General features: G+C 49.5%; 1 protein-coding gene across 1 annotated transcript in view; it reads right to left on the minus strand.

Annotated features, from left to right (window-relative positions):
* Positions 1-632: 632 nt before the first annotated feature.
* Positions 633-24416, minus strand: part of LOC123995257 (forkhead box protein O3-like) — a 113694-nt gene continuing 89910 nt past the window's right edge. Inside the window, exons 2-3 of the mRNA XM_046298737.1 lie at positions 6572-8053; positions 633-1602 (exon numbers count right to left, since the gene is read on the minus strand). Coding sequence (XP_046154693.1) covers positions 6605-8053 — 1449 coding nt within the window. The 3' untranslated portion in view covers positions 633-1602; positions 6572-6604. The remainder of the gene's footprint in view (positions 1603-6571; positions 8054-24416) is intronic.

Genomic DNA, 24416 nt, shown 5'->3' on the forward strand with positions numbered 1-24416 from the left:
GTCCCACATGAGGAGAAAAAACTACAACGACATAAAAACAAACGACCGGACCGAGTGAAGAGTCAGATCCTTCTCCTGATTTCTTTCTTCTCTTCCGCTTGAAAGGTCATAGTTCACAGGTTACAAGTTTACAACACAAGCAATATTTTTTTGCCAACATGTTGTTGTGTGTTCTGCCATGGAGATGGGACCTGGTGTAACGTTGGAACGGGCTATAGCTCCCTCTTCCCCCTGAGTGATGGTATATGCATATAATAACACGCCCACAACGAAACAACAAGCGGAGCTAAAACACAAATCCCTGCTCTTATTTTTCGCTAAGTGTGTGTGATGTGTGTGTGTGTGTGTGTTGTTGTTTTGGCTGCCAGCATCTCCTACATGTTGTTTCAAGTAATTTGGCAACATACACAGATAGCTTATCGTTTCACTCAAGAAAAACAAAATGGCTGCCAGAGATGGAGGAGGCTAACTGTACAACCTCCCGGCCTCTCAGTGCCACCCTGCTGTTGCTACGACTACGGCTACAGCTCGGCCTCAGCTGGGCCAGATAGGTAAAATGCACGGCTTACTAGGGCCTGGACTCAAACACTGTTTACATCATAGCACAAGTTATGGCGTGGAAATGTACACAATGCTAGGACATAGGTATTTATTTTGGCTACATATGCTGTACTACTACACGTTGACATTACCCCACCCATTAACTAGAAAGAAGGTCTAAACTCCTCCTCCTCGGCTCTTCCTTTAAGTTGAAGCTTCCACTGTACTGTACACAGATCCATGACAGACTTCTTCTTCTTGTTTTTTTCTATTTTTTACAGTTTTTTTATATAAGGCATTTTAAAACCGTGACTAATCAATCAAACTCATGTAAAAGGAAAAGAACAAAACACCAAAAACCTGAAATGCATATGGCATTATTGTTTGACATCATCGGTGTGTGTGCAACATGTGTGTGTTGTCGCTATTTTGAGTGCAGAAACTGTCTCATTCCTCTCTTTCATTTCATCAATCGTTTCTTTATAAAACAACTGTGGTGCAGAAACAGTGATGATGGTAAAACAGGAATTTAAAAACAAACATTAAACATTTAAAATCACTGAGTGAAAACAGAGGAAGATTTTCCAACATAACACATCCCAGAAACCACTGTATTAGATTTTACACCACATCACTTTTGTTTATCTTTTGTCCTTTTCTTCCAGGAGCTACTTGTACACAACAACCTTGCTTGCCAAATGTCCTTGTTTCCCAAAAACCCTTCAAATAAACAAAACACAGCCCCTCTCGCTCTGTATCTTTACAATAGACTTTGTCCGACTGGTATTTGCTCAAAGGAAGATTGCATAATTCTGAGATGAGTTTGTTGTGATGATTTCAGATTGTTTGTTTGTTTTGCAGGGGTCTTTGAGGATCTGACGGTCACGTCTTGTGAGTCTGTGTACTTCAAATCATTCATGGTCCGTCTGAGTGGAAGAAAAGGTACATTTCTCTAGAGGAGGTCTTGTGTAAACAGAGGGTATTTATCCCATGTTGTGCTGATGGCAGGCTTGGCAAAAAGGATGCTTTGTGTCTGATCTTCTCTTGCTCTACAGTTTGTACCTGGAAAGAGAGAGATACAGGAACTGACATCAGGTCTGAGTGGATGAACTGTATCTGATAATCAGTAGCTGATTCAGTTAAAAACACACCACACTTTCATAAATTACTGTCTAGTAATGATTAATATGCATTCCCTATTCACACATTCACACTCCCTCCCTCTCTCTCTCTCCCTCCCTCCCTCCCTCGCTCTCTGTCTCTCTCTCTCTCCCTCCCTCCCTCTCTGTCTCTCTCTCTCTCCCTCCCTCTCTGTCTCTCTCTCCCTCCCTTTCTGTCTCTCTCTCTCCTTCCCTCCCGGTCTCTCGCTCCCTCCCTCTCTGTCTCGCTCTCGCTCCCCCTCTGTCTCTCACTCTCGCTCCCTCTCTGTCTCTCACTCTCCCTCCCTCTCTGTCTCTCGCTCTCCCTCCCTCTCTGTCTCTCGCTCTCCCTCCCTCTCTGTCTCTCTCTCTCTCTGTCTCCATCCCCCTCTCTCTCTCTCCCCCTCTCAATTCAATGAAATTAAATTGACTTTATTGACATGGCAAGTTCATTATTACTTACATTGTCAAAGTATACATATCGAAATATATATATATAAAATATATATATTTATATATAATGGTGGGACCAACAGCAACAATAATAGTAGTAGTGGACATGGGATTACCATTAACAACAACTATAACAACAATATTAATGAGAACAATGATCCATTAAAGCAATGGTAGTAGACCAGTGTCAACATAACTGAGAAGACACATGACATGGTATGAAAGACAAAACAAATGGGAAATATTATCAATATTACTTTGCACTTTTCATTGGCTGTCCCTCAGGTTGTGGCAGGAGGACACATATTTGGCTGCCAAAACTGCACATTTTGGCTTTTCACCTAATAAATATTTGATTTTTATAGTTTCAAATTCTTTGTATTGAATTATAATTTTGGGAAAGAAATATTCTCTCAGGTCTGAGTATTTGTCAGAGTGTAATAGGAAATGCAGCTCTGTCTCTACCTCTCCCCTGGAGCAGAGTGAGCACAGCCTGTCCTCTCTGGGCAGCCAGGTTTGTCTGTGACGACCGGTCTCTATAGCCCGACTGCTCACTGAGTCTGTACCTAGTCAAAGTTTTCCTCAGTTTTCTATCAGTCACAGTGGTCAGATAGTCTGCCACCATGTACTGTATATTTAGTCATAGATATGTCTAGTTTTTGGTGTGTTCTAATAGAACTGTGTCCAAATAGAATTTATATTTGTCATCCTTATTTACGGACCTTTTTTGGAATATCATTATATTTGTTTTTTTTAGGTCAGAGCCCAGGTCTGACAGAACCTGTGAAGACGATCTAGGTGCTGCTGTAACCCCTCTTTAGTGGGAGACAGCAGCACCAGGTCATCTGCGTACAGCAGACACTTGATTTCAGTGTTGTGTGGGGTGATACCAAGTGCTGCCGATTCTTCTAATGTTTTTGCCAATTCATTAATGTAGATGTTAAATAATGTTGGACTTATTGGGCAGCCCTGTTTCACTCCCCGTCCCTGAGAGAAGTATGTTTGCTTGTTGCCAATTTTAACTGCACATTTGTTTTTAGTGTACATTGATTTAATAAAATCATGTTTTCCCTACAATACCACTTTCTATTAGTTTATAAAAAAGGACCTTCGTGCAAAATTGAATCAAATGCTTTCCTGAAATCTACAAAACACGAGTAGATTTTGCCTTGGTTTAAAAAAACATTTTTTTACTAGGCAAGTCAGTTAAGAACAAATTCTTATTTTCAATGACGGCCTAGGAACAGTGGGTTAACTGCCTGTTCAGGGGCAGAACAACAGATTTGTACCTTGTCAGCTCGGGGATTTGAACTTGCAACCTTTCGGTTACTGGTCCAACACTCTAACCACTAGGCTACCCTGCCGCCCCAGTTTACTTGTTGATCAATTAGAGTGTGGAGGGTGTAAATGTGGGCTGTTGTACGATATTTTTTTAGAAATCGAATCTGGCTTCTGCTCAGGAAGTTGTGTTCGTCAAGGAAATGATGTAGTCTGCTATTTATAATACTGCAGAGAATTTCCCCCAAGTTGCTGTTAACGCAAATTCCTCTGTAATTATTTGGGTCAAATTTGTCTCCATTTTTATAGATTGGTGTGATCAATCCCTGGTTCCAAATATCGGGGAAAATACCCGCAGTGAGGATAATGTTGAAGAGTTTGAGTATAGCCAATTTGAGGTCTGTATATTTGATCATTTCATTTAAAATACGATCAGCACCACAGGCCTTTTTGGGACTCTTTCTCTCTCTCTCACTCTCTCTCTCTCCCTCCCCCTCTCTGTCTCTCACTCCCCCTCCCTCTCTGTCTCTCGCTCTCCCTCCCTCCCCCTCTCTGTCTCTCTCTCTCCCTCCCTCTCTGTCTCTCTCTCCCCCTCCCTCACTCTCTCTCTCTCCCTCCCTCCCTCTCTGTCTCTCGCTCCCCCTCCCTCTCTGTCTCTCGCTCTCCCTCCCTCCCCCTCTCTGTCTCTCTCTCTCCCTCCCTCACTGTCTCTCCCTCCCTCTCTGTCTCTCTCTCTCCCTCCCTCTCTGTCTCTCTCTCCCCCTCCCTCACTCTCTCTCTCTCCCTCCCTCCCTCTCTGTCTCTCGCTCCCCCTCCCTCTCTGTCTCTCGCTCTCCCTCCCTCCCTCTCTGTCTCTCTCTCCCCCCTCCCTCTCTGTCTCTCGCTCTCCCTCCCTCCCCCTCTCTGTCTCCCTCCCCCTGCTCCCCCTCCCTCTCTGTCTCTTGCTCTCCCTCCCTCCCCCTCTCTGTCTCTCTCCCTCCCTCCCTCTCTGTCTCTCGCTCCCCCTCCCTCTCTGTCTCTCGCTCTCCCTCCCTCCCCTCTCTCTCTCTCTCTCTCCCTCCTCACTGTCTCTCCCTCCCTCTCTGTCTCTCTCTCTCCCTCCCTCTCTGTCTCTCTCTCCCCCCCTCTCCCTCTCTCCCTCTCTCCCTCCCTCCCTCCCTCCTGTCTCCCTCCCCCTCCCTCTCTGTCTCTCGCTCCCCTCCTCCCTCTCTGTCTCTCGCTCTCCCTCCCTCCCCCTCTCTGTCTCTCTCTCTCCCTCCCTCACTGTCTCTCCCTCCCTCTCTGTCTCTCTCTCTCCCTCCCTCTCTGTCTCTCTCTCCCTCCTCTCACTCTCTCTCTCTCCCTCCCTCCCTCTCTGTCTCTCGCTCCCCCTCCCTCTCTGTCTCTCGCTCTCCCTCCCTCCCTCTCTGTCTCTCTCTCCCCCCTCCCTCTCTGTCTCTCGCTCTCCTCTCCCTCCCTCCTCTCTGTCTCTCCCCCTCCCTCTGTCTCTCGCTCCCCCTCCCTCTCTGTCTCTCTGTCTCTCCCTCCTCTCTCCCCCTCCCTCTGTCTCTCTCCCCCCTCCCTCCTGTCTCTGTCTCTCGCTCCCCCCCCCTCTCTGTCTCTCGCTCTCCCTCCCTCCCCCTCTCTGTCTCTCTCTCCCTCCCTCCCTCACTGTCTCTCCCTCCCTCTCTGTCTCTCTCTCCCCCTCCCTCTCTGTCTCTCCCTCTCCCCCTCTCTCCCTCACTCCCTCTGTCTCTCTCCCTCCTCTCCCCCTCCCCCTCTGTCTCTCGCTCCCCTCCCTCTCTGTCTCTCGCTCTCTCCCTCCCTCCCTCTCTGTCTCTCTCTCCCCCTCCCTCACTCTCTCTCTCTCCCTCCCTCCCTCTCTGTCTCTCGCTCCCCCTCCCTCTCTGTCTCTTGCTCTCCCTCCCTCCCCCTCTCTGTCTCTCTCCCTCCCTCCCTCTCTGTCTCTCGCTCCCCCTCCCTCTCTGTCTCTCGCTCTCCCTCCCTCCCCCTCTCTGTCTCTCTCTCTCCCTCCCTCACTGTCTCTCCCTCCCTCTCTCTGTCTCTCTCCCCCTCCCTCTCTGTCTCTCTCTCCCTCTCTGTCTCTCTCTCCCTCCCTCCCTCCCTCACTCTCTCTCTCTCCCTCCCTCCCTCCCTCTGTCTCTCGCTCCCCCTCCCTCTCTGTCTCTCGCTCTCCCTCCCTCCCTCTCTGTCTCTCTCTCCCCCCTCCCTCACTCTCTCTCCCTCCCTCCCTCTCTCTCTGTCTCTCGCTCCCCCTCCCTCTCTGTCTCTCACTCTCCCCTCCCTCTGTCTCTCTCCCTCTCTCTGTCTCTCTCTCCCCCTCCCTCCCTCTCTCTCTCTCTCTCTCCTCCCTCCCTCTCTGTCTCTCGCTCCCCCACCCTCTCTGTCTCTCACTCCCCCTCCCTCTCTGTCTCTCTCTCCCTCCCTCCCTCTCTGTCTCTCGCTCCCCCTCCCTCTCTGTCTCTCGCTCTCCCTCCCTCCCCCCTCTCTGTCTCTCTCTCCCCTCCCTCTCTGTCTCTCTCTCCCCCTCCCTCACTCTCTCTCTCGCTCCCCCTCCCTCCCTCTCTGTCTCTCTCTCTCACTCTCTCTCTCTCTCTCTCTCTCTCTCTCTCCCCTCCCTCCCTCCCTCTCTGTCTCTCGCTCCCCCTCCCTCTCTGTCTCTCGCTCTCCCTCCCTCCCCTCTCTGTCTCTCTCTCCCTCCCTCACTGTCTCTCGCTCTCCCTCCCTCCCCCTCTCTGTCTCTCTCTCCCCTCCCTCTCTGTCTCTCGCTCCCCCTCCCTCTCTGTCTCTCGCTCTCCCTCCCTCCCCCTCTCTGTCTCTCTCTCTCCCTCCCTCTCTGTCTCTCGCTCCCCTCCCTCTCTGTCTCTCGCTCTCCCTCCCTCCCCCACTCTGTCTCTCGCTCTCCCTCCATCCCACTCTCTGTCTCTTTCTCCCCCCTCCCTCACTGTCTCTCCCTCCCTCCCTCTCTATCTCTCTCTCCCCCCTCCCTCTCTCTCTCCCCCTTCCCTCTCAGTCTCCCCCTCCCTCTCTGTCTCTCTGTCTCTCTGTCTCTCTGTCTCTCTGTCTCTCTGTCTCTCTGTCTCTCTGTCTCTCTGTCTCCTCCCTCCCTCCCTCTCTGGCACTAATAGCAGTCCCAGATGGACAGTGACATGGACACTGACCTGCTCTGCCCCCTCTAGGGTGTGGCCTTTCTTTCAGCCAGGGACCCAGCTCTGGGGTCCCTGCTTGGTGCTGGTAAAGCTGCCCAGATTGGGTCCGTTCAGGTTGGTCAGGGAGTCAAAGTTAAAGTCCAGGCCATCTGCGTCCATCAGCTCGTTTCTGATGATGGACTCCATGTCACACTCCAGGCTCCCGTTAAACATGTCCAGGTCCAGGTCGGTTGGGAAGCGGTCAGGGCCTAGTGAGCAGATCCCACCACTTCCACCAACGCTCCCGTTCAGGAAGAGGGACGAGTCAATCTGCATCATGGAGGAGCCGTTTGATCCAAGTCCCAGTGGAGAGTGCAGGAGCTGCTGCTTGGCGTTGGCCAGGCTGTTGGCCTCATTGTTCAGGCTCGGACCCCCGTTCAGTGTCCTCAGGGAGCCCTGGTTGTGGTTGTGCAGGAGCACCCCCTGCCCTAACGCTGTGGTCCCAAAGGTCATCATGGGGTCGCTGCGGAGAACAAAGCCTCGCCTGGAGTTCTGGGAGATAACAGCGGCGGCGCTGGCTTGTGACATCAGTGGGTCAGACTGGGTCATCATGACGTTGCTGTGGCTGTGGCCCTCTGAGCTGAGCAGATCCTGCAGGGTCTGGCTCCCGAAGCGGGAGATGCAGGAGAAGGACGTCTGCTTGTTCTCCTGGATGGTCTGCATGGGGGCGGGCCGCAGGGAGGAGCCCACTGTGAGGGGACCAAAGATGGAGTTACAGTAGCCACCGCCGCCTGCACCATTAGAGGGGGATGGAGTAGAGGGAGAGGTGGTTGGGGAGGAGGAGCCCAGTCCGGCAAGCTTGGAGCCAAAGCTGAGCCCGGAGGATCCTCTCTGGGTGGCTGGTCCAGTCGGGGTGGGGGCCAGGGCGATGTTATCCAGCAGCTCATCCATTAGGTCGTCCGTCAGCCCCTCGTTCAAGTTCATGGTGCCCGCCAGGTCTGCCAGGCGAGGCAGCTCTGTGGGCAGTCCCTTCCCATTGGGCGTGGGGGTGTTCCCAGGCGACAGTGCCTCGCCGGGACTGGAGTAGAGCATGGGAGATAGTGGCGGCTCATCGTCCAGCAGCTCGTCAAGCTCTGGATTGGCCAGGATGGGTGAGAGGCGCCCACTCAGCGTGCTGGCATTGGAGTTGGTGCGTGAGCGGAAGTCTGTCCAGGCGTCCAGCTCCTCACTGCTCCGTGATGTGGGGCTGCCCGGCCACTTGGAAAGCCCCGAGGGGCTGTCTCCGCCCCCCTCGCCAGCCACCACTGCCTGAAAGGCCGCCTTCTTCTTGGCTGCGCGGCCGCGGGCAGACTTGGTGTACTTGTTGCTGTTGTCCATGGAGACAGCCCGGCGCCGGGGGGCCTTCCCGCCTTTCCCTCCCTCCGGGTTTATCATCCACCAGGAACTCTTTCCCGTTCCCTCGTTCTGGACACGGATGAAACGACTGTGGAGGGAGAGGTTGTGCCGGATGGAGTTCTGTCAGAGAGAGGGAGAAGAAAGAGAGAACGTTTGTTAGAGTCCACTACAGTGCTCAAAATCTTACAATGTTATTAAGCAAACTATGCAAGTCCTCAGCAGAGTATTCATAATCTTTTCATTCTCATATCAATGATTGTATGAATCATGATCATTAAGTCCAGGCACATTTATTTCTAGTTTGTAGTAGAGCAGAACTATACGTTCTTTGGGACTAGTGTTCCTAGAAGACTAGAGCACCAAGCCCATTGCATTGACTGTTCATTCACTGCTGAATGGACAGCCCCAGATAGCAACACATTAATAACATGCAGCAACAATTAGCATTGAAGTTCCTAGTGATGTGTAGTGTAGTGTAGTGTAGTGTAGTGTAGTGTGTGTGTGTGTGTGTGTGTGTGTGTGTGTGTGTGTGTGTGTGTGTGTGTGTGTGTGTGTGTGTGTGTGTGTGTGTGTGTGTGTGTGTGTGTGTGTGTGTGTGTGTGTGTGTGTGTGTGTGCGTCATCTCCAGGCCTAGCACCAGGATGGGAGCTGGTGGTGTGAGTAAACAGCCTGTCCCTCTTTACTAACCACCACACTGGCTATTTCAATATTTCACATCTAAAATTCGAGAGTTTGAAGGCTTTGCGTAACAGGCATGTTTTGAAGTGTGTGTGTGTGTGTGTAATGGCAGGGGGATTGTGAGTCATCGCTGGTGTGTATTGATCTGAGTCGAGCTCCTTCATGTTCAGAGCAGAGCGGGGAGGCACACAGTAGGGGACCGGACAACACACACACACACACACACACACACACACACACACACACACACACACACACACACACACACACACACACACACACACACACACACACACACACACACACACACACACACACACACACACACACACACACACACACACACACACACACACACACACACACACAGGGCAGGTAGCACTTATTCATCATCAAATACTCAATTGGTTTGTTTATATAACAGGGATGTGCCTGAATAATACCCCAGCATTGTCAGATGAAAACCTGACTAGAGTGCAGAGCAGGGACTAGAGATTGTCATTATTACAAGTGGGTTGACTTGTTGTGAGGACGCAATGAAATCATTAGGGCAGCAAGAGGGACTTGTCGTGATCACGAGGATAATGAGTTCTATTTAGAGTTTACAGTAGCAGAGACGCAGAGGGAAACATAGTAAAGTTTTACCCAACAATCTGCTGCTCTGCTCCAGCAGGTGTTTCTGTATTCACATCAGATCTCATGATGTTTGAAGCTGTTGTTTTCTAACTCCTGATTGGATCTAGAGTGTCATTAACCTCAGCTATGTGATCCTGAGTGGACAAGTTGGTAAGAATGTGGTGCTAGCAATTCCAGGGTCGTGGGTTCGATTCCTGCTGGAGGCATACTATTGTTTGTTTATTGAAGTCTATAGGAACCTCACAGTACAATAGAAAGCAGGTCAGGACTTTCCAGTTATCTCATTACTGGATGTGAGAGATGAAGTTTATGATTGCATAATGCCATCAGTCCAATTCAAGGCACTATACTACCATACTACTCCCAGACCACTCACATACATGTCCATCTGGCCACACACACAAGATAACACCCATCTATCCGCAGCCATCTGGATGCTTCAGCTGACATGCTTTCATATACCATGGCCCCTTTATGATGAGAGTAAGGAATTACCTCTCTTTCTCTATCTTATCATCACGAGAGGAAAGAAATGATGATTTTCTTCCCTCTCATAAACAGATAATGGGAAGATTGTGCAAGAACAAACCTCCAGACTGGTCTATTGATTACATCCTCTGCTCACAGGATGAATGGACATAACTACTTAATGGTGTTATACACAGAGTGATGGCTGTGCTCCTCTACAAACAGTAGGTTTTCCACCAAACCTGTTTCAACACACATACATCAGTAGGCCATTTAACTGATTATACACAGGGATGCAGCCCAAAAGAGCTGAACACATTGAGGTACTGCAATGGATGTCCATCCATCCCTCGTTACATGGTCCAGTTGCTTTCCAAACATGTGTTTTTCTATGGTCCTGAGAGAGACTCGCATATCCACAGATATAAAACAACCCAACCAGCTTCTAAAACAAATTAATTTTTATCTGTGTGTTTTATCTCCACCCCAAAAAAGAACAGATTCTTGGGTTTGAATCAGAGAGACAAAGTCGTTTGGATTTTTGTAGGAATCACATTTGATTTCTTTCAACCAGTCTCATTTTTCCCTTCCTCTGTTACAGTACATTGACAACGTGGATTGCTATTCTGTTCGGAGAAGGTTCCGTCAGTCAAGCCTTGAGGTTGTGTCTATCTGTGGTTGTGTGTGAGCACAGCAGTGGTATTGGCTGAAGGATAGGCTTCTGTCTTCCGAGCTACACTAAACCTGTGACGTTGAGTGTGTGTGTGTGTGTGTGTGTGTGTGTGTGTGTGTGTGTGTGTGTGTGTGTGTGTGTGTGTGTGTGTGTGTGTGTGTGTGTGTGTGTGTGTGTGTGTGTGTGTGTGTGTGTGTGTGTGTGTGTGTGTGTGTGTGTGTGTGTGTGTGTGTGTGTGTGTGTGTGTGTGTGTGTGTGCGTATGTGTGTGTACGTGTGTGTGTGTGTGTGTGTACGTGTGTGTACGTGTGTGTGTACGTGTGTGTGTGTGTGTGTGTGTGTGTGTGTGTGTGTACGTGTGTGTGTGTGTGTGTGTGTGTGTGTGTGTGTGTGTGTGTGTGTGTGTGTGTGTGTGTGTGTGTGTGTGTGTGTGTGTGTGTGTGTGTGTGTGTGTGTGTGTGTGTGTGTGTGTGTGTGTGTGTGTGTGTGTGTGTGTGTGTGTGTGTGTTGTGTGTACGTGTGTGTGTGTGTGTGTGTGTGTGTGTGTGTGTGTGTGTGTACGTGTGTGTACGTGTGTGTGTGTACGTGTGTGTGCATGCTTGCCTGCCTTGCTGTATTTACATGCAAATGAGTTCTTGCAAACGTGTTTGTTTACAGGGACATGAATATCAATACAGCATGTGCACACTCTGTGTCTAACGCATGTACATGAAAATGTCTGTGTGTGTGTACATGTGTATGTGTGTGTAGGTCTGTACTATGAGGTAAGATGAGGAGAGGTACCAAGGAGACCAGTGTTTACAGCCACCCAGCCAGCTAGTCAGCCACCCAGCCAGCTAGTCAGCCACCCAGCCAGCCACCCAGCCAGCCAGCCAGCCAGCCAGCCAGCCACCCAGCCAGTCAGCCACCCAGCCAGCCACCCAGCCAGCTAGTCAGCCAGCCACCCAGCCAGTCAGCCAGTCAGCCACCCACCCAGCCAGCCAGTCAGTCAGTCAGTCAGTCAGTCAGTCAGTCAGTCAGTCAGTCAGTCAGTCAGTCCAGTCAGTCCAGCCGCCCAGCCAGCTAGTCAGCCACCCAGCCAGCTAGTCAGCCACCCAGCCAGCCAGCAGCCAGCCACCCAGCCAGTCAGCCACCCACCCACCCAGCCAGCCAGCCAGCCAGCCAGCCAGCCAGCCAGCCAGCCAGCCAGCCAGCCAGCCAGCCAGCCAGCCAGTCAGTCAGTCAGTCAGCCGCCCAGCCAGCCAGCCAGCCAGCCAGCCAGTCAGCCACCCAACCAGTCAGCCACCCAGCCAGCCAGCCAGTCAGCCACACAGTCAGTCAGCCACCCAGCCAGTCAGCACACAGCTAGTCAGCCACCCAGCCACCCAGCCACCCAGCCAGTCAGCCACACAGCCAGTCAGCCACACAACCAGCCACCCAGCCAGTCAGCCACCCAGCCAGTCAGCCACCCAGCCAGCCAGTCAGCCACCCAGCCAGCCACCCAGCCAGCAAGTCAGCCACCCAGCCAGCTAGTCAGCCAGCTAGTCAGCCAGCCAGCCACCCAGCCAGTCAGCCAGTCAGCCACCCAGCCAGCCAGTCAGTCAGTCAGCCACCCAGCCAGTCAGCCACCCACCCAGCCAGCCAGCCAGTCAGCCACACAGTCAGTCAGCCACCCAGCCACACAGCTACCCAGCCAGTCAGCCACACAGCCAGTCAGCCACCCAGCTAGCCAGCCAGTCAGCCACCCAGCCAGTCAGCCACACAGCCAGTCAGCCACACAGCCAGCCACACAGCCAGTCAGCCACCCAGCCAGTCAGCCACCCAGCCAGTCAGCCACACAGCCAGCCACACAGCCAGTCAGCCACACAGTCAGTCAGCCACCCAGCCTGTCTCTGTCACACTCTCACTGTCTGTCAAACTGTCTGTCTCTGTCACACTCTCACTGTCTGTCAAACTGTCTGTCTCTGTCACACTGTCTGTCACACTGTCTGTCACACTGTCTGTCTCTGTCACACTGTATGTCTCTGTCACACTGTCTGTCTCTGTCACACTGTCTAACTGTCTGTTTCTGTCACACTGTCTGTCTCTGTCACACTGTTTAACTGTCTGTTTCTGTCACACTGTCTGTCTCTATCACACTGTCTGTCTCTGTCACACTGTCTAACTGTCTGTTTCTGTCACACTGTCTGTCTCTGTCACACTCTCACTGTCTGTCAACCTGTCTGTTTCTGTCACACTGTCTGTCTCTGTCACACTGTTTAACTGTCTGTTTCTGTCACACTGTCTGTCTCTATCACACTGTCTGTCTCTGTCACACTGTCTAACTGTCTGTTTCTGTCACACTGTCTGTCTCTGTCACACTCTCACTGTCTGCCAAACTGTCTGTCTCTGTCACACTGTCACTGTCTGTCAAACTGTCGGTCTCTGTCACACTCTCACTGTCTGTCAAACTGTCTGCCTCTGTCACACTCTCACTGTCTGTGAAACTGTCTGTCTCTGTCACACTGTCTCAACTGTCTGTTTCTGTCAACTGTCTGTCTCTGTCACACTGTCTCTGTCACACTCTCACTGTCTGTCAAACTGTCTGTCTCTGTCACACCGTCTGTCTCTGTCAGACTCTCACTGTCTGCCAAACTGTCTGTCTCTGTCACACTCTCACTGTCTGCCAAACTGTCTGTCTCTGTCAAACTGTCTGTCTCTGTCACACTCTCACTGTCTGTCAAACTGACTGTCTCTGTCACACTCTCACTGTCTGTCAAACTGTCTGCCTCTGTCACACTCTCACTGTCTGTGAAACTGTCTGTCTCTGTCACACTGTCTAACTGTCTGTTTCTGTCACACTGTCTGTCTCTGTCACACTGTCTCTGTCACACTCTCACTGTCTGTCAAACTGTCTGTCTCTGTCACACTCTCACTGTCTGCCAAACTGTCTGTCTCTGTCACACTGTCTGTCTCTGTCAAACTCTGTCTCTGTCACACTCTCACTGTCTGTCAAACTGTCTGTCTCTGTCACACCGTCTGTCTCTGTCAGACTCTCACTGTCTGCCAAACTGTCTGTCTCTGTCACACTCTCACTGTCTGCCAAACTGTCTGTCTCTGTCACACTGTCTGTCTCTGTCACACTGTCTGTCTCTGTCATGCTGTCTGTAAAACTGTCTGTCTCTGTCACACTGTCTGTCACACTGTCTGTCTCTGTCAAACTGTCTATTTCTGTAACACTGTCTGTCTCTTTCACACTGTCTGTCTCTTTCACACTGTCTGTCTCTCTATCTCTGTCACACTGTCTGTCTCTGTCAAACTGTCTGTCTCTGTCACACTGTCTGTCTCTCTGTCTCTGTCACACTTTCTGTCTCTGTCACACTGTCTGTCTCTCTGTCTCTGTCACACTGTCTGTCTCTGTCAAATTGTCTGTCTGTCTCTGTCACACTCTCACTGTCGGTCAAACCGTATGTCTCTGTCACACTGTCTGTCTCTGTCACACTCTCACTGTCTGTCAAACTGACTGTCTCTGTCACACTCTCACTGTCTGTCAAACTGTCTGTCTCTGTCACACTCTCACTGTCTGCCAAACTGTCTGTCTCTGTCACACTGTCTGTCTCTGTCAAACTGTCTGTCTCTGTCACACTCTCACTGTCTGTCAAACTGACTGTCTCTGTCACACTCTCACTGTCTGTCAAACTGTCTGTCTCTGTCACACTCTCACTGTCTGCCAAACTGTCTGTCTCTGTCACACTGTCACTGTCTGTCAAACTGTCGGTCTCTGTCACACTCTCACTGTCTGCCAAACTGTCTGTCTCTGTCACACTGTCTGTAAAACTGTCTGTCTCTGTCACACTCTCACTGTCTGTCAAACTGACTGTCTCTGTCATACTCTCACTGTCTGCCAAACTGTCTGTCTCTGTCACACTGTCTGTCTCTGTCAAACTGTCTGTCTCTGTCACACTCTCACTGTCTGTCAAACTGTCTGTCTCTGTCACACTCTCACTGTCTGCCAAACTGTCTGTCTCTGTCACACTGTCTGTCTCTGTCAAACTGTCTGTCTCTGTCAAACTGTCTGTAAAACTGTCGGTCTCTGTCACACTCTCACTGTCTGCCAAACTGTCTGTCTCTGTCACACTGTCTGTAAAACTGTCTGTCTCTGTCACACTCTCACTGTCTGTCACACTGTCTGTCTCTGTCACACTCTCACTGTCTGCCAAACTGTCTGTTTCTGTCACACTATCTCTCTCTGTCAAACTGTCTGTCTCTGTCACACTCTCACTGTCTGTCAAACTGTCTGCCTCTGTCACACTCTCACTGTCTGTGAAACTGTCTGTCTCTGTCACACTGTCTAACTGTCTGTTTCTGTCACACTGTCTGTCTCTGTCACACTGTCTCTGTCACACTCTCACTGTCTGTCAAACTGTCTGTCTCTGTCACACTCTCACTGTCTGCCAAACTGTCTGTCTCTGTCAAACTGTCTGTCTCTGTCACACTCTCACTGTCTGCCAAACTGTCTGTCTCTGTCAAACTGTCTGTCTCTGTCACACTCTCACTGTCTGTCAAACTGACTGTCTCTGTCACACTCTCACTGTCTGCCAAACTGTCTGTCTCTGTCAAACTGTCTGTCTCTGTCACACTCTCACTGTCTGCCAAACTGTCTGTCTCTGTCAAACTGTCTGTCTCTGTCACACTCTCACTGTCTGTCAAACTGACTGTCTCTGTCACACTCTCACTGTCTGTCAAACTGTCTGCCTCTGTCACACTCTCACTGTCTGTGAAACTGTCTGTCTCTGTCACACTGTCTAACTGTCTGTTTCTGTCACACTGTCTGTCTCTGTCACACTGTCTCTGTCACACTCTCACTGTCTGTCAAACTGTCTGTCTCTGTCACACTCTCACTGTCTGCCAAACTGTCTGTCTCTGTCACACTGTCTGTCTCTGTCAAACTCTGTCTCTGTCACACTCTCACTGTCTGTCAAACTGTCTGTCTCTGTCACACCGTCTGTCTCTGTCAGACTCTCACTGTCTGCCAAACTGTCTGTCTCTGTCACACTCTCACTGTCTGTCAAACTGTCTATTTCTGTCACACTGTCTGTCTCTGTCAAACTGTCTGTCTCTGTCACGCTGTCTGTAAAACTGTCTGTCTCTGTCACACTGTCTGTCACACTGTCTGTCTCTGTCACACTGTCTGTCTCTGTCAAACTGTCTATTTCTGTCACACTGTCTATTTCTGTCACACTGTCTGTCTCTTTCACACTGTCTGTCTCTCTGTCTCTGTCACACTGTCTGTCTCTGTCAAATTGTCTGTCTGTCTCTGTCACACTCTCACTGTCGGTCAAACCGTATGTCTCTGTCACACTGTCTGTCTCTGTCACACTCTCACTGTCTGTCAAACTGTCGGTCTCTGTCACACTCTCACTGTCTGCCAAACTGTCTGTCTCTGTCACACTGTCTGTAAAACTGTCTGTCTCTGTCACACTCTCACTGTCTGTCAAACTGACTGTCTCTGTCATACTCTCACTGTCTGCCAAACTGTCTGTCTCTGTCACACTGTCTGTCTCTGTCAAACTGTCTGTCTCTGTCACACTCTCACTGTCTGTCAAACTGTCTGTCTCTGTCACACTCTCACTGTCTGCCAAACTGTCTGTCTCTGTCACACTGTCTGTCTCTGTCAAACTGTCTGTCTCTGTCAAACTGTCTGTAAAACTGTTTGTCTCTGTCACACTCTCACTGTCTGTCAAACTGACTGTCTCTGTCACACTCTCACTGTCTGCCAAACTGTCTGTCTCTGTCACACTGTCTGTCTCTGTCAAACTGTCTGTCTCTGTCACACTGTCTGTCTCTGTCAAACTCTGTCTCTGTCACACTCTCACTGTCTGTCAAACTGTCTGACTCTGTCACACCGTCTGTCTCTGTCAGACTCTCACTGTCTGCCAAACTGTCTGTCTCTGTCACACTCTCACTGTCTGCCAAACTGTCTGTCTCTGTCACACTGTCTGTCTCTGTCACACTGTCTGTCTCTGTCACGCTGTCTGTAAAACTGTCTGTCTCTGTCACACTGTCTGTCACACTGTCTGTCTCTGTCAAACTGTCTATTTCTGTCACACTGTCTGTCTCTTTCACACTGTCTGTCTCTTTAACACTGTCTGTCTCTCTGTCTCTGTCACACTGTCTGTCTCTGTCAAACGGTCTATCTCTGTCACACTGTCTGTCTCTCTGTCTCTGTCACACTTTCTGTCTCTGTCACACTGTCTGTCTCTCTGTCTCTGTCACACTGTCTGTCTCTGTCAAATTGTCTGTCTGTCTCTGTCACACTCTCACTGTCGGTCAAACCGTATGTCTCTGTCACACTGTCTGTCTCTGTCACACTCTCACTGTCTGTCTCTGTCACACTGTCTGTCTCTGTCACACTGTCTGTCTCTGTCACACTGTCTGTCTCTCTGTCTCTGTCACACTTTCTGTCTCTGTCACACTGTCTGTCTCTCTGTCTCTGTCACACTGTCTGTCTCTGTCAAATGTCTGTCTGTCTCTGTCACACTCTCACTGTCGGTCAAACCGTATGTCTCTGTCACACTGTCTGTCTCTGTCACACTCTCACTGTCTGTCTCTGTCACACTGTCTGTCTCTGTCAAACTGTCTGTCTCTGTCACACTGTCTGTAAAACTGTCTGTCTCTGTCACACTGTCTGTCTCTGTCAAACTGTCTGTCTCTGTCACACTCTCACTGTCTGTCAAACTGACTGTCTCTGTCAGACTCTCACTGTCTGTCAAACTGTCTGTCTCTGTCACACTATCTCTCTCTGTCAAACTGTCTGTCTCTGTCACACTCTCACTGTCTGCCAAACTGTCTGTCTCTGTCACACTGTCTGTCTCTGTCAAACTCTGTCTCTGTCACACTCTCACTGTCTGTCAAACTGTCTGTCTCTGTCACACCGTCTGTCTCTGTCAGACTCTCACTGTCTGCCAAACTGTCTGTCTCTGTCACACTCTCACTGTCTGTCTAACTGTCTGTTTCTGTCACACTGTCTGTCTCTGTCACACTGTCTCTGTCACACTCTCACTGTCTGTTAAACTGTCTGTCTCTGTCACACTCTCACTGTCTGCCAAACTGTCTGTCTCTGTCACACTGTCTGTCTCTGTCAAACTCTGTCTCTGTCACACTCTCACTGTCTGTCAAACTGTCTGTCTCTGTCACACCGTCTGTCTCTGTCAGACTCTCACTGTCTGCCAAACTGTCTGTCTCTGTCACACTCTCACTGTCTGTCAAACTGTCTATTTCTGTCACACTGTCTGTCTCTGTCAAACTGTCTGTCTCTGTCACGCTGTCTGTAAAACTGTCTGTCTCTGTCACACTGTCTGTCACACTGTCTGTCTCTGTCACACTGTCTGTCTCTGTCAAACTGTCTATTTCTGTCACACTGTCTATTTCTGTCACACTGTCTGTCTCTTTCACACTGTCTGTCTCTCTGTCTCTGTCACACTGTCTGTCTCTGTCAAATTGTCTGTCTGTCTCTGTCACACTCTCACTGTCGGTCAAACCGTATGTCTCTGTCACACTGTCTGTCTCTGTCACACTCTCACTGTCTGTCAAACTGTCTGTCTCTGTCACACTCTCACTGTCTGCCAAACTGTCTGTCTCTGTCACACTCTCACTGTCTGTCAAACTGACTGTCTCTGTCACACTCTCACTGTCTGTCTAACTGTCTGTCTCTGTCACACTCTCACTGTCTGTCAAACTGACTGTCTCTGTCACACTCTCACTGTCTGTCAAACTGTCTGTCTCTGTCACACTGTCACTGTCTGTCAAACTGTCGGTCTCTGTCACACTCTCACTGTCTGCCAAACTGTCTGTCTCTGTCACACTGTCTGTAAAACTGTCTGTCTCTGTCACACTCTCACTGTCTGTCAAACTGTCTGTCTCTGTCATACACTGTCTGTCAAACTGTCTGTCTCTGTCACACTGTCTGTCTCTGTCAAACTGTCTGTCTCTGTCACACTCTCACTGTCTGTCAAACTGTCTGTCTCTGTCACACTCTCACTGTCTGCCAAACTGTCTGTCTCTGTCACACTGTCTGTCTCTGTCAAACTGTCTGTCTCTGTCAAACTGTCTGTAAAACTGTTTGTCTCTGTCACACTCTCACTGTCTGTCAAACTGACTGTCTCTGTCACACTCTCACTGTCTGCCAAACTGTCTGTCTCTGTCACACTGTCTGTCTCTGTCAAACTGTCTGTCTCTGTCACACTGTCTGTCTCTGTCAAACTCTGTCTCTGTCACACTCTCACTGTCTGTCAAACTGTCTGACTCTGTCACACCGTCTGTCTCTGTCAGACTCTCACTGTCTGCCAAACTGTCTGTCTCTGTCACACTCTCACTGTCTGCCAAACTGTCTGTCTCTGTCACACTCTCACTGTCTGCCAAACTGTCTGTCTCTGTCACACTGTCTGTCTCTGTCACACTGTCTGTCTCTGTCACGCTGTCTGTAAAACTGTCTGTCTCTGTCACACTGTCTGTCACACTGTCTGTCTCTGTCAAACTGTCTATTTCTGTCACACTGTCTGTCTCTTTCACACTGTCTGTCTCTTTAACACTGTCTGTCTCTCTGTCTCTGTCACACTGTCTGTCTCTGTCAAACGGTCTATCTCTGTCACACTGTCTGTCTCTCTGTCTCTGTCACACTTTCTGTCTCTGTCACACTGTCTGTCTCTCTGTCTCTGTCACACTGTCTGTCTCTGTCAAATTGTCTGTCTGTCTCTGTCACACTCTCACTGTCGGTCAAACCGTATGTCTCTGTCACACTGTCTGTCTCTGTCACACTCTCACTGTCTGTCTCTGTCACACTGTCTGTCTCTGTCACACTGTCTGTCTCTGTCACACTGTCTGTCTCTCTGTCTCTGTCACACTTTCTGTCTCTGTCACACTGTCTGTCTCTGTCAAATTGTCTGTCTGTCTCTGTCACACTCTCACTGTCGGTCAAACCGTATGTCTCTGTCACACTGTCTGTCTCTGTCACACTCTCACTGTCTGTCTCTGTCACACTGTCTGTCTCTGTCAAACTGTCTGTCTCTGTCACACTGTCTGTAAAACTGTCTGTCTCTGTCACACTGTCTGTCTCTGTCAAACTGTCTGTCTCTGTCACACTCTCACTGTCTGTCAAACTGACTGTCTCTGTCAGACTCTCACTGTCTGTCAAACTGTCTGTCTCTGTCACACTATCTCTCTCTGTCAAACTGTCTGTCTCTGTCACACTCTCACTGTCTGCCAAACTGTCTGTCTCTGTCACACTGTCTGTCTCTGTCAAACTCTGTCTCTGTCACACTCTCACTGTCTGTTTCTGTCACACTGTCTGTCTCTGTCACACTGTCTCTGTCACACTCTCACTGTCTGTCAAACTGTCTGTCTCTGTCACACCGTCTGTCTCTGTCACACTCTCACTGTCGGTCAAACCGTCTGTCTCTGTCACACTGTCTGTCTCTGTCACACTCTCACTGTCTGTCTCTGTCACACTGTCTGTCTCTGTCAAACTGTCTGTCTCTGTCACACTGTCTGTAAAACTGTCTGTCTCTGTCACACTGTCTGTCTCTGTCAAACTGTCTGTCTCTGTCACACTCTCACTGTCTGTCAAACTGTCTGTCTCTGTCAGACTCTCACTGTCTGTCAAACTGTCTGTCTCTGTCACACTATCTGTCTCTGTCAAACTGTCTGTCTCTGTCACACTCTCACTGTCTGTCAAACTGTCTGCCTCTGTCACACTCTCACTGTCTGTGAAACTGTCTGTCTCTGTCACACTGTCTAACTGTCTGTTTCTGTCACACTGTCTGTCTCTGTCACACTGTCTCTGTCACACTCTCACTGTCTGTCAAACTGTCTGTCTCTGTCACACCGTCTGTCTCTGTCAGACTCTCACTGTCTGCCAAACTGTCTGTCTCTGTCACACTCTCACTGTCTGCCAAACTGTCTGTCTCTGTCAAACTGTCTGTAAAACTGTCTCTCTGTCACACTCTCACTGTCTGCCAAACTGTCTGTCTCTGTCACACTGTCTGTAAAACTGTCTGTCTCTGTCACACTCTCACTGTCTGTCACACTGTCTGTCTCTGTCACACTCTCACTGTCTGCCAAACTGTCTGTTTCTGTCACACTATCTCTCTCTGTCAAACTGTCTGTCTCTGTCACACTCTCACTGTCTGTCAAACTGTCTGCCTCTGTCACACTCTCACTGTCTGTGAAACTGTCTGTCTCTGTCACACTGTCTAACTGTCTGTCTCTGTCACACTGTCTCTGTCACACTCTCACTGTCTGTCAAACTGTCTGTCTCTGTCACACCGTCTGTCTCTGTCAGACTCTCACTGTCTGCCAAACTGTCTGTCTCTGTCACACTCTCACTGTCTGCCAAACTGTCTGTCTCTGTCAAACTGTCTGTCTCTGTCACACTCTCACTGTCTGCCAAACTGTCTGTCTCTGTCACACTCTCACTGTCTGCCAAACTGTCTGTCTCTGTCACACTGTCTGTCTCTGTCACACTGTCTGTCTCTGTCACGCTGTCTGTAAAACTGTCTGTCTCTGTCACACTGTCTGTCACACTGTCTGTCTCTGTCAAACTGTCTATTTCTGTCACACTGTCTGTCTCTTTCACACTGTCTGTCTCTTTAACACTGTCTGTCTCTCTGTCTCTGTCACACTGTCTGTCTCTGTCAAACTGTCTGTCTCTGTCACACTGTCTGTCTCTCTGTCTCTGTCACACTTTCTGTCTCTGTCACACTGTCTGTCTCTCTGTCTCTGTCACACTGTCTGTCTCTGTCAAATTGTCTGTCTGTCTCTGTCACACTCTCACTGTCGGTCAAACCGTATGTCTCTGTCACACTGTCTGTCTCTGTCACACTCTCACTGTCTGTCTCTGTCACACTGTCTGTCTCTGTCACACTGTCTGTCTCTGTCACACTGTCTGTCTCTCTGTCTCTGTCACACTTTCTGTCTCTGTCACACTGTCTGTCTCTGTCAAATTGTCTGTCTGTCTCTGTCACACTCTCACTGTCGGTCAAACCGTATGTCTCTGTCACACTGTCTGTCTCTGTCACACTCTCACTGTCTGTCTCTGTCACACTGTCTGTCTCTGTCAAACTGTCTGTCTCTGTCACACTGTCTGTAAAACTGTCTGTCTCTGTCACACTGTCTGTCTCTGTCAAACTGTCTGTCTCTGTCACACTCTCACTGTCTGTCAAACTGACTGTCTCTGTCAGACTCTCACTGTCTGTCAAACTGTCTGTCTCTGTCACACTATCTCTCTCTGTCAAACTGTCTGTCTCTGTCACACTCTCACTGTCTGCCAAACTGTCTGTCTCTGTCACACTGTCTGTCTCTGTCAAACTCTGTCTCTGTCACACTCTCACTGTCTGTTTCTGTCACACTGTCTGTCTCTGTCACACTGTCTCTGTCACACTCTCACTGTCTGTCAAACTGTCTGTCTCTGTCACACCGTCTGTCTCTGTCACACTCTCACTGTCGGTCAAACCGTATGTCTCTGTCACACTGTCTGTCTCTGTCACACTCTCACTGTCTGTCTCTGTCACACTGTCTGTCTCTGTCAAACTGTCTGTCTCTGTCACACTGTCTGTAAAACTGTCTGTCTCTGTCACACTGTCTGTCTCTGTCAAACTGTCTGTCTCTGTCACACTCTCACTGTCTGTCAAACTGACTGTCTCTGTCAGACTCTCACTGTCTGTCAAACTGTCTGTCTCTGTCACACTATCTCTCTCTGTCAAACTGTCTGTCTCTGTCACACTCTCACTGTCTGTCAAACTGTCTGCCTCTGTCACACTCTCACTGTCTGTGAAACTGTCTGTCTCTGTCACACTGTCTAACTGTCTGTTTCTGTCACACTGTCTGTCTCTGTCACACTGTCTCTGTCACACTCTCACTGTCTGTCAAACTGTCTGTCTCTGTCACACCGTCTGTCTCTGTCAGACTCTCACTGTCTGCCAAACTGTCTGTCTCTGTCACACTCTCACTGTCTGCCAAACTGTCTGTCTCTGTCAAACTGTCTGTAAAACTGTCGGTCTCTGTCACACTCTCACTGTCTGCCAAACTGTCTGTCTCTGTCACACTGTCTGTAAAACTGTCTGTCTCTGTCACACTCTCACTGTCTGTCACACTGTCTGTCTCTGTCACACTCTCACTGTCTGCCAAACTGTCTGTTTCTGTCACACTATCTCTCTCTGTCAAACTGTCTGTCTCTGTCACACTCTCACTGTCTGTCAAACTGTCTGCCTCTGTCACACTCTCACTGTCTGTGAAACTGTCTGTCTCTGTCACACTGTCTAACTGTCTGTCTCTGTCACACTGTCTCTGTCACACTCTCACTGTCTGTCAAACTGTCTGTCTCTGTCACACCGTCTGTCTCTGTCAGACTCTCACTGTCTGCCAAACTGTCTGTCTCTGTCACACTCTCACTGTCTGCCAAACTGTCTGTCTCTGTCAAACTGTCTGTCTCTGTCACACTCTCACTGTCTGCCAAACTGTCTGTCTCTGTCACACTCTCACTGTCTGCCAAACTGTCTGTCTCTGTCACACTGTCTGTCTCTGTCAAACTCTGTCTCTGTCACACTCTCACTGTCTGTCAAACTGTCTGTCTCTGTCACACCGTCTGTCTCTGTCAGACTCTCACTGTCTGCCAAACTGTCTGTCTCTGTCACACTCTCACTGTCTGTCAAACTGTCTATTTCTGTCACACTGTCTGTCTCTGTCAAACTGTCTGTCTCTGTCACGCTGTCTGTAAAACTGTCTGTCTCTGTCACACTGTCTGTCACACTGTCTGTCTCTGTCACACTGTCTGTCTCTGTCAAACTGTCTATTTCTGTCACACTGTCTATTTCTGTCACACTGTCTGTCTCTTTCACACTGTCTGTCTCTCTGTCTCTGTCACACTGTCTGTCTCTGTCAAATTGTCTGTCTGTCTCTGTCACACTCTCACTGTCGGTCAAACCGTATGTCTCTGTCACACTGTCTGTCTCTGTCACACTCTCACTGTCTGTCAAACTGACTGTCTCTGTCACACTCTCACTGTCTGCCAAACTGTCTGTCTCTGTCACACTCTCACTGTCTGTCAAACTGACTGTCTCTGTCACACTCTCACTGTCTGTCTAACTGTCTGTCTCTGTCACACTCTCACTGTCTGTCAAACTGACTGTCTCTGTCACACTCTCACTGTCTGTCAAACTGTCTGTCTCTGTCACACTCTCACTGTCTGCCAAACTGTCTGTCTCTGTCACACTGTCTGTAAAACTGTCTGTCTCTGTCATACTCTCACTGTCTGCCAAACTGTCTGTCTCTGTCACACTGTCTGTCTCTGTCAAACTGTCTGTCTCTGTCAAACTGTCTGTCTCTGTCACACTCTCACTGTCTGTCAAACTGTCTGTCTCTGTCACACTCTCACTGTCTGCCAAACTGTCTGTCTCTGTCACACTGTCTGTCTCTGTCAAACTGTCTGTCTCTGTCAAACTGTCTGTAAAACTGTTTGTCTCTGTCACACTCTCACTGTCTGTCAAACTGACTGTCTCTGTCACACTCTCACTGTCTGCCAAACTGTCTGTCTCTGTCACACTGTCTGTCTCTGTCAAACTGTCTGTCTCTGTCACACTGTCTGTCTCTGTCAAACTCTGTCTCTGTCACACTCTCACTGTCTGTCAAACTGTCTGACTCTGTCACACCGTCTGTCTCTGTCAGACTCTCACTGTCTGCCAAACTGTCTGTCTCTGTCACACTCTCACTGTCTGCCAAACTGTCTGTCTCTGTCACACTCTCACTGTCTGCCAAACTGTCTGTCTCTGTCACACTGTCTGTCTCTGTCACACTGTCTGTCTCTGTCACGCTGTCTGTAAAACTGTCTGTCTCTGTCACACTGTCTGTCACACTGTCTGTCTCTGTCAAACTGTCTATTTCTGTCACACTGTCTGTCTCTTTCACACTGTCTGTCTCTTTAACACTGTCTGTCTCTCTGTCTCTGTCACACTGTCTGTCTCTGTCAAACGGTCTATCTCTGTCACACTGTCTGTCTCTCTGTCTCTGTCACACTTTC

This window comes from Oncorhynchus gorbuscha, linkage group LG14 (assembly GCF_021184085.1).
Source record: "Oncorhynchus gorbuscha isolate QuinsamMale2020 ecotype Even-year linkage group LG14, OgorEven_v1.0, whole genome shotgun sequence".
NCBI lineage: Eukaryota > Metazoa > Chordata > Actinopteri > Salmoniformes > Salmonidae > Oncorhynchus > Oncorhynchus gorbuscha.